The sequence below is a fragment of the Lytechinus variegatus genome, chromosome 6 (assembly GCF_018143015.1).
Source record: "Lytechinus variegatus isolate NC3 chromosome 6, Lvar_3.0, whole genome shotgun sequence".
Taxonomy (NCBI): Eukaryota; Metazoa; Echinodermata; class Echinoidea; order Temnopleuroida; family Toxopneustidae; genus Lytechinus; species Lytechinus variegatus.
This window is the reverse complement of record NC_054745.1, coordinates 22,329,767-22,338,440: the sequence shown is the minus strand read 5'-3', so window position 1 is coordinate 22,338,440 and position 8,674 is coordinate 22,329,767. Positions and strand designations below refer to the sequence as shown.

The window sequence follows — 8,674 nt, the reverse complement described above, 5'->3', positions numbered from 1 at the left end:
CAACCTAGTGGGTGTTTCATGAAGCTGGTCGTAAGTTAAAGTGATTGGTTAACATTGGATTGACTTTAAAAAATCTGAGCTAGAAGGTCACACTTGTCACATGTGTCTGTGATATGTTACAAAAATGAAGCCCAGAAAAAATTGTGCTAAAAAACAATTATTTAGTGCTTCAAAAATTGAAATATAAAGTGACCGGAAACACCATCTTAATTACATCCCATACACTTATGTGTACTATTTAGGCGTCTATAAGACGCCCATTTACAAAAACTGGGTTTGCCTTGTAGTTTTAGCTTTTCATTCTCAATAATGGTTGTTTTCAGGGTTTATTAGTTCTAATACATGCACTTGTACACATGTTTCATCTTGGTTTGACAATTTTTTAAATCGGCTGCTCACAAAGTTAAACAATACCTTTAGGAGCGACTTTAAAGGAGGCCACCCCAACAGAAAGTGGATTTGAATAAAAATAGAAAAATCCAACAAACAAAACACTGAAAATTTTGGCAAAATCGGATGTAAAATAAGAAAGTTATGACATTTTCAAGTTTCGCTCAATTTCACAAAACAGTTATATGCACATCCTGGTTGATATGCAAATGAGGAAATTGATGACGTCATCCGCTCACTATTTCTTTTGTATTTTATTATATGAAATGTGAAATATTCCCATTTTCTCGTCATTGTCAAGTGAAAAAACGATAGATTCCTCCCTGAACATGTGGAATTAGCATTGTTTAATATCATATAGTTTAGTCAAGTTGGTCCTTATTGTCAAATCTGTAAAAAATGAAATATTGTACAATTCAAACAATAAAAAACAAAAGAAATAGTGAGGGACATCATCGACCGTCTCATTTGCATGTCACTGAGTTGTGCATATCACTGTTTTGTGAAAAATACCATAAATAAAATTTTACATTATCATAATTTTTTGTCTCGCCTGCGTAGCGGAGCGAGACATAGGTATCACTATTTCCGGTGTCGGCGGCGTCGTCAACAATTGTGTTGTACACCCAATAACTTTCTACAGCTTCGAGGTGGGATCACCAAATTCATACCAGAGGTCCATCTCCTGAAGGCACAGGTCAAGTTCGAATATGAGTTGAATTTGAATAAGGTCAAAGGTCAATGAACTTTCCATGACTGGCACTGTGCTGTGCTGTACATCCAATAACTTTCTACAGCTTCGAGGTGGGATCACCAAATTCATACCAGAGGTCCATCTCCTGAAGGCACTGGTCAAGTTTGAATATGAGTCGAATTTGAATAAGGTCAAAGGTCAATGAACTTTTCATGACTGGCACTGTGCTGTGTTGTACACCCAATAACTTTCTATAGCTTCGAGGTGGGATCACCAAATTCATACCAGAGGTCCATCTCCTGAAGGCACAGGTCAAGTTCGAATATGAGTCGAATTTGAATAAGGTTAAAGGTCAAAGGTCAATGAACTTTCCATGACTGGCACTGTGCTGTGTTGTACACCCAATAACTTTCTATAGCTTCGAGATGGGATCGCCAAATTCATACCAGAGGTCCATCTCCTGAAGGCACAGGTTAAGTTCGAATATGAGTCAAATTTGAATAAGGTTAAAGGTCAAAGGTCAATGAACTTTCCATGACTGGCACTGTGCTGTGTTGTACACCCAATAACTTTCTACAGCTTCGAGGTGGGATCACCAAATTCATACCAGAGGTCCATCTCCTGAAGGCACAGGTCAAGTTCAAAATATGAGTCGAATTTGAATGAGGTCAAAGGTCAATGAACTTTCCATGACTGGCACTGTGCTGTGTTGTACACCCAATAACTTTCTACAGCTTTGAGGTAGGATTGCCAAATTCATACAAGAGGTCCATCTTTTGTAGGTGCACGTCAAGTTCGAATGTGAGTTGAATTTGATTAAGGTCAAAGGTCAATGAACTGTCCATGACAATATGTTTGCCATAACACCTTGATAATTAATTCAATTTTACTATTTCACTCACATTATTATGAATTACATTCTTTTTCACTAACATTCATTTCCTTACTTCCATGGAAATCATTATAGCTTCATAGTATTAACAGCATTCTTAGTGTTATCTCATTTCCTAGGGATAAAGTAGGCCTATAGCATTATTGCATATGTAAACTGTCAGAACCACAATTCACCCCCTAAACTGCTGACAGCCTCGGAAGTCATATAGCATAGTTTTGACATACATTCTCTTCATGACTGCAATATGCAGGCGAGACAACGCTTGGCGTTTGCCTTGTCTTATTTTATGTCCGTTTTTAATGAATTTTTCATCGTTATGCTAGTTTGATTTTTCTCTATTTATTAGAATCAGTATTTTTCTGGGGTGGACTTGACCTTTAAGAACGACTGGTGATTCTTTCTTACGTGCTAAATAATCACCAACATATATTGGTGAACATCATTTACCACAAGAAAGGATCACCAGTCATTCTTAAAGTCGCTCTTAGCTTACGAACAGCTTTATGAAACGGGCCCCAGATAGGGTAAAGCATTCTTGTAAGATAAAAGCCATGATACCAGACAGTGTTACTGTAAGTATTCTGCCCTGTATCGTGCTTTGATAATACAGTAAGTATGTCACGGAACAAGGAAAATAATATGGCGTTATTGTAATGTTTAATTGTAATAAGGTATTTTACAAATAAATTGATGAAAAGAATTGTTTTGCTTCATGCTTTCGTTCATTGCCTCAGTTTATTATTTCATTTGCAGGCTGAACCATTTATTGGTGAAGGTTTGAGTTTGAAATAAAAAAATTTATTGACATCTCTAAGTGTTTGATTTGTGACGCTGTCTAGCAGCTGCCCCATATGTTACATAAAATGTATAAATTTCAAGCTTTTAATGGTTCATGATGGCTAAATTGTTTCTCCTTAGGAGCGGATGTGAAATGATTTGTTGATACCAATAGTCTGAAGGTACAATAAACTGACCTTTTTCATTGTTGGGGGGGCAATGTTGGGTCAAGATGAATGTGAGGACGATAAAAAAAATTGTCTTGGTAAGGGTGTGTTCTGAAATCCCCCGGCTATAGGGATTTGGGGGTTCCAGCAGGGCATATTTGGTGTAGGAATAAATGGAAACCAAAACAAGGAGAGAAAGATATATTAAAGGGGAATCCAACCCAAATAAAAACTTGTTTTTATAAGGAAAAGAAAAATCAGACAAGATGATAGGTGAAAGTTTGAACAATATTGGACAAACAAGAAGAAAGATATGAATTTTTAAAAGTTGTAAATATTGGTAATCACTATACCCATGGAGACTTCAAATTGGCCGCATATGGGATGTCATAGTGATGTAAGGCAAGGACTACTCTTCCATGTACTCCAATACATATTATGGCTAAAATGTCATTTTTCCCAAAAGTTTTATTTCAAATTAAATTTTTCTTTCATGAGGACATAAAACAATATACTACATGGGTTATATTTAGATTACTGCCCCAGGGGAATGGGTACTTAGGAGAAAACCACAAATCCCTGATAATAAAGTACATGGCCTATGGGAAAGTTGTCCTTGCCTCTTGTCATAATTTACTTACCCAGTTGCCAATTTGAAATCTACATAGTATTAGTGATCTCAATTTTAAAGCAGCTATAACTTTCTTATTGCTTGTCCAATTTCTTTCAAACTTTCACCATTCTGTTTAATTTATTTTTCTCCTTCCCAACACAACATTTTATGGCCAAGGCTGGATTCCCCTTTAAGGTCAAGTCCACCCCAGAAAAATGTTGATTTGAATAACTTAAAAGAATAGAGAAAAATCAAACTAGGACAATGCTGAAAATTTCATCAAAATAGGATGTAAAATAAGAAAGTTGTGACATTTTAAAGTTTCCCTTATATTTCACAAAACATGGTGATATGTGTAAAGAGGTGCAGCGCCACCTCTTGGCAGAAAAAGAGATGACATGAGTATAATATCGCAAAGGCTGAATGTAAGCAGCGCGACAGAGAGAAACGAGAATATATACTCAGCTTCATAGTTTACAAACCCACTGTCTCAAAGAGTAGTTTATTGAGAGTCATAGTAACTACTTACTACATGGTGTCAGGAGTGGTGGCGATGTTTGGAGCTGTTACGTGTTTATTTTGTGCTAGATTTGAGGCACCCTACGCGAGACTGTAGCTGTGGGACTGCCCTGTCAGAGGCAGAGAGAATGAACGTGAGTAAACTCTACATCCATAGCCTTAAGTTCATTAAGCCTGTCAATGTTCATTATAACGAGAAATAAATCATATCGGGACTGGATCTGGCCCGTATTAGAGCATCCATGACATATATGAATTCAAAGGAGATTTGGGTTGGCACCAGTGATTTTGCTTGAAACAGTGAATTGATCTCTGACTCTGCCTTTGGCTACATACCCTGATTTGAACCATCCAGTGTCGAGTGGACCTAGCGTAAGCAAATATGGAAGCGCTAAAACCTCCCCAGCAGCTTGATTTGGAGGCACAAAACCTCCCGCAGGTATGGGCACTCTGGAAGGAAGAATTGATGTTATATCTTGACCTTGCCATGGCTGACAAAGAAGATAAGACAAAAGTAAAGATGATGCTGTACCTTGTTGGCAGTAAAGGGAGAGAGCTTTATCAAACCATAAAGCCAGCAACAGAGACCTTGGAGGAAGTTGTCAAGGCATTTGACAATCATTGCAATCCTCCCCGCAACGAGACTGTGGATCGGTTTAAATTCTTCACAAGGGATCAGCAAGCTGGAGAGACATTTGACACGTACTTGACAGCATTGAAACTGCTGGCTGCCAACTGCAATTTTTCTACGCTTGCAGATGGTCTACTAAGAGACCGCATTGTATGTGGAATTAGAGAGTCAAGCTTGAGAGAGAGGCTTTTGAGAGAAACGGCGTTGTCTTTGGAGGGGTGCATCCAGATTTGCCGTGCATCCGAACTGACAAAGAGTAGAATGGGTGTATTAGATGGAGACGCAGTGCATGCAGTGAGGGAGTCCTCTATCCAGCACTCCTCTCATAAGCAGTCAACAAAGCAGAAGCCTGGAACCCGCAAACCACGTAAATGTCGATACTGTGGGCAAGAGCATGAATTCATCAAGGAGAAATGTCCTGCTTATGGGAAACAGTGTGCACGATGTGGGAAATATAACCATTTCAAGAACCAGTGTAAGACCATGCTGAGCAACGTACATGGTGTTAGCAGAGAAGGAGAAGAGGAGGATCCAGACTTCACTCTACATGTGATCACCCTTGAACCAGAAGAGATAAAAAGTATTCAAGAAAGGCCAAAGAAACGGATCTTTGCAAACATGATGGTCCGTGGGCATTCAGTGAGATTTCAGGTAGATTGTGGGGCAACCTGCAACGTGCTTCCTTCTTCATGCATTGACACAAGTACCATGTCGCTTCAGCCTACCAAGGGATTGCTGTCAATGTACAATATGAGTACAGAACAACCAATGGGAAAGTGCACGATAGAAGTTGTCAATCCCAAGAATCAAGAGATCTTTGATGTGGAGTTCATCATTGTGGATAATGGGAAGCTGACTCCTATACTGGGTAGTGAAACCAGTCAATTGATGGGCCTAATCACCGTGCAACATGAAAACATCATGGAGGTGACTGACTTGCCACGGCTGAGCTCAGCGGAGCAACTGAGCCATGAGTATTCTGATGTGTTCGATGATAGAGTTGGGAAGCTACCTGGCCAGTACAAGATAGAACTGGACCCAACAGTAAAACCTGTTGTGCATCCTCCAAGACGGGTACCAGTTGCTATTAAAGAGAGACTGAAAGCTGAGCTAGTGAGACTGGTAGAAGCAGATGTTGTAGCCCCAGTCGATACTCCAACAGAATGGGTCTCCAGTCTTGTGTGCGTCAACAAACCTCACAACAAATTGAGGGTTTGTCTAGACCCTCAGGACCTGAACAAAGCAGTCAGAAGGAACCACTACCCAATGAAGATAATAGAAGACATCTTGCCAGATTTGTCCAGGGCAAAGGTGTTTTCAGTAGTCGATGCAAAGAATGGGTTCTGGCACGTAGAACTTGAGGAGGACAGCTCGTACCTAACTACATTCAACACCCCGTTTGGGCGTTACAGATGGAAGAGGCTGCCATTCGGTATTGCATCGGCACCAGAGGAATTTCAGCGTAGGCTAGATGAAGCACTAGAAGGTCTGCAAGGAGTAAGAACAATAGCAGATGACATCCTGGTGTATGGTGAGGGTGACACAATGACAGATGCAGAAGTAGACCATGACACCAAGCTGAGAGCTTTGATGGAACGATGCAGGGAGAAAAATCTGAAACTCAACAAACAGAAGTTGAAATTCAAAAGGAAAGATGTGTCTTTCATGGGTCACCTGATAACTGAGGAAGGATTGAAACCAGACCCAGCAAAGGTAAAGGCAGTGAGAGACATGCAGAATCCAACAGATGTTGCTGGGGTACAACGCTTTCTCGGATTTGTAAATTACCTGAGTAAGTTCCTCCCCAACCTGAGTGAGATGTGTGAACCTCTCAGATCACTAACCAAGAAAGATGTAGAATGGTGCTGGCTGGACGTGCATGATGCTGCAGTCAAAAGCATCAAGGAGGCTGTGACATCAGAACCAGTTCTGAGGTACTTTGACAAGGACATAGGGCTCGTTCTGCAGGCAGATGCTTCAGAAAAGGGCCTGGGAGCAGCCATCCTGCAGAAAGGTCAACCGATAGCGTATACAAGTAGGGCGCTCACTGAGGCAGAGAGTCGCTATGCACAAATAGAAAAGGAGTTGCTTGCAGTTACCTTTGGACTGGAAAGATTCCACCAATATACCTATGGAAGGAAGGTGACTGTTCAAAGTGATCACAAGCCATTGGAGATCATTGCAAAAAAAAACATGCATCAAGCTCCCAAAAGGCTTCAGAGACTCATCCTTCGCTTGCAAACTTATGATGCTGATATCATTTATCATCCAGGCAAGCAGATGTACATTGCTGACACGCTAAGCCGAGCGTATCTTCCTGTGTTGGAAGTGGATGGAAAACAGACAGAGATGGAGCAGGTCAACCTGGTGGATCACCTGCCAATTGCAAGACCTCTGCTGGAAGAGTTAAAACAGTGCACAGCAAAGGATGAGGTGATGCAAGAGATACAGGCAGTAGTAATGAATGGATGGCCAATGAGGCAACAGGATCTTCCATCTGGTGTCATACCCTATTTTCACATACGGGATGAGTTAAGCATCGCCAATGGTCTCATCTTCAGAGGTGAAAGGGTAGTGATACCAAAGAGCATGAGACAAGGCATGATAGAACGACTACATGCATCACATCTAGGGGAAAGCAGTTGTCTGAAGAGAGCACGAGAATGCCTCTATTGGCCCAATATGAACAGTGAAGTAAAGAACTACATACAAAGATGTGATGTATGTAGAGCCATGGGAACCAGACAGCAGAAGGAGCCGCTAAAGCAACATGAGATACCGGAGAGACCATGGGCCAAAGTTGGTGCTGATCTGTTTGTCCTCGACTCACGTGACTACCTTGTTATAACAGATTACTACTCCAACTTCATTGAGGTGGACTATCTGACAACTACAACTTCATCTGGTGTGATACACAAAATGAAAGCCCAATTTGCCAGACACGGAATTCCAGAGGAAGTTGTAACAGATAACGGCCCACAATTCACTTCTGATGAATTTGCCAAGTTTGGAGCCAAGTGGGAATTCAAGCACACAACTACATCTCCACTTTATCCTCAGGCAAATGGGAAAGTGGAAAATGCTGTGAAGACTGCCAAGTCACTACTCAAGAAGGCTAAGGAAGGACACAATGACCCATATCTGAGTTTGTTGGCATTCAGAAACACGCCAACACCAGGATTCTCCTCTAGTCCAGTGCAGCGTTTAATGAATAGAAGAACCCGCACTACCCTACCAACAACTGCGAAGTTGCTTGAACCTGCAGTTCCCACTGGTGTGAAAGAACAGAGGGAGAAGACAAAGGAGAAACAAGCTCATCACTACAATCGCTCAGTCAAAGAACTGCCTTCAATGAAACCAGGAGATGTAGTTCGCATCCAACCCCACAATAGGCAAAGGGAGTGGCGCAGAGCGAAGGTCCTTCGTATGGCAACAGAACCACACTCATATGTGGTGATGACAGAGGATGGAGCTACATATCGTAGAAATCGCAGACATCTGCGATTAGTGTGTGAAACCTGGAGTCGTCGTGAACCAGATGATGGAGTGATGATTGAACCAAATAAGCAGACAAACCCAGATGATGAGTGTGATGACCGATCTGAAACACAAGAGAGGCAGGAAGTAAAGACAAGATGTGGTCGCACTATCCACCCCCCTGCCTATCTCCGAGACTTTGTGAAGTAAGAATTCAATGTGAAATACGAACTAAGGAACTGATTATGCTGGACAAGATGATTCAAGTGTGTTATTGAACTTTTGATAGATACAAACTGATGGACATTTTGTTGGGACATTCGTCGAATTACTGACTGTTCAACACTATTACAGTGAAAGTGGACTGTTATCATTTTTTTTTGTTGCATATCTGTTATGTTTGTATGTATTTTCTTTGTAGTTAACTGTTTAATACAAAAAACAAAACAAACTGATGCCTTGTTACATTGAAATCCCTTACAGGCATCTGACATATTTTGCCACTATGTAA

General features: G+C 40.9%; 1 protein-coding gene across 1 annotated transcript; it reads left to right on the top strand.

The window, feature by feature from the left end:
- Nucleotides 1–4,437: 4,437 nt before the first annotated feature.
- On the top strand, nt 4,438–8,373 carry LOC121417636 (uncharacterized protein K02A2.6-like). The gene has a single exon (XM_041611374.1). It carries the CDS (start codon nt 4,438–4,440, stop codon nt 8,371–8,373), a length of 3,936 nt encoding a protein of 1,311 aa, XP_041467308.1.
- The last annotated feature ends 301 nt before the right edge of the window (nt 8,374–8,674 follow it).

Coding starts and splice junctions, on each gene's coding strand:
- LOC121417636 (XM_041611374.1), top strand. CDS start 4,438: ATGGAAGCGCTAAAACCTCCCCAGCAGCTTGATTTGGAGGCACAAAAC.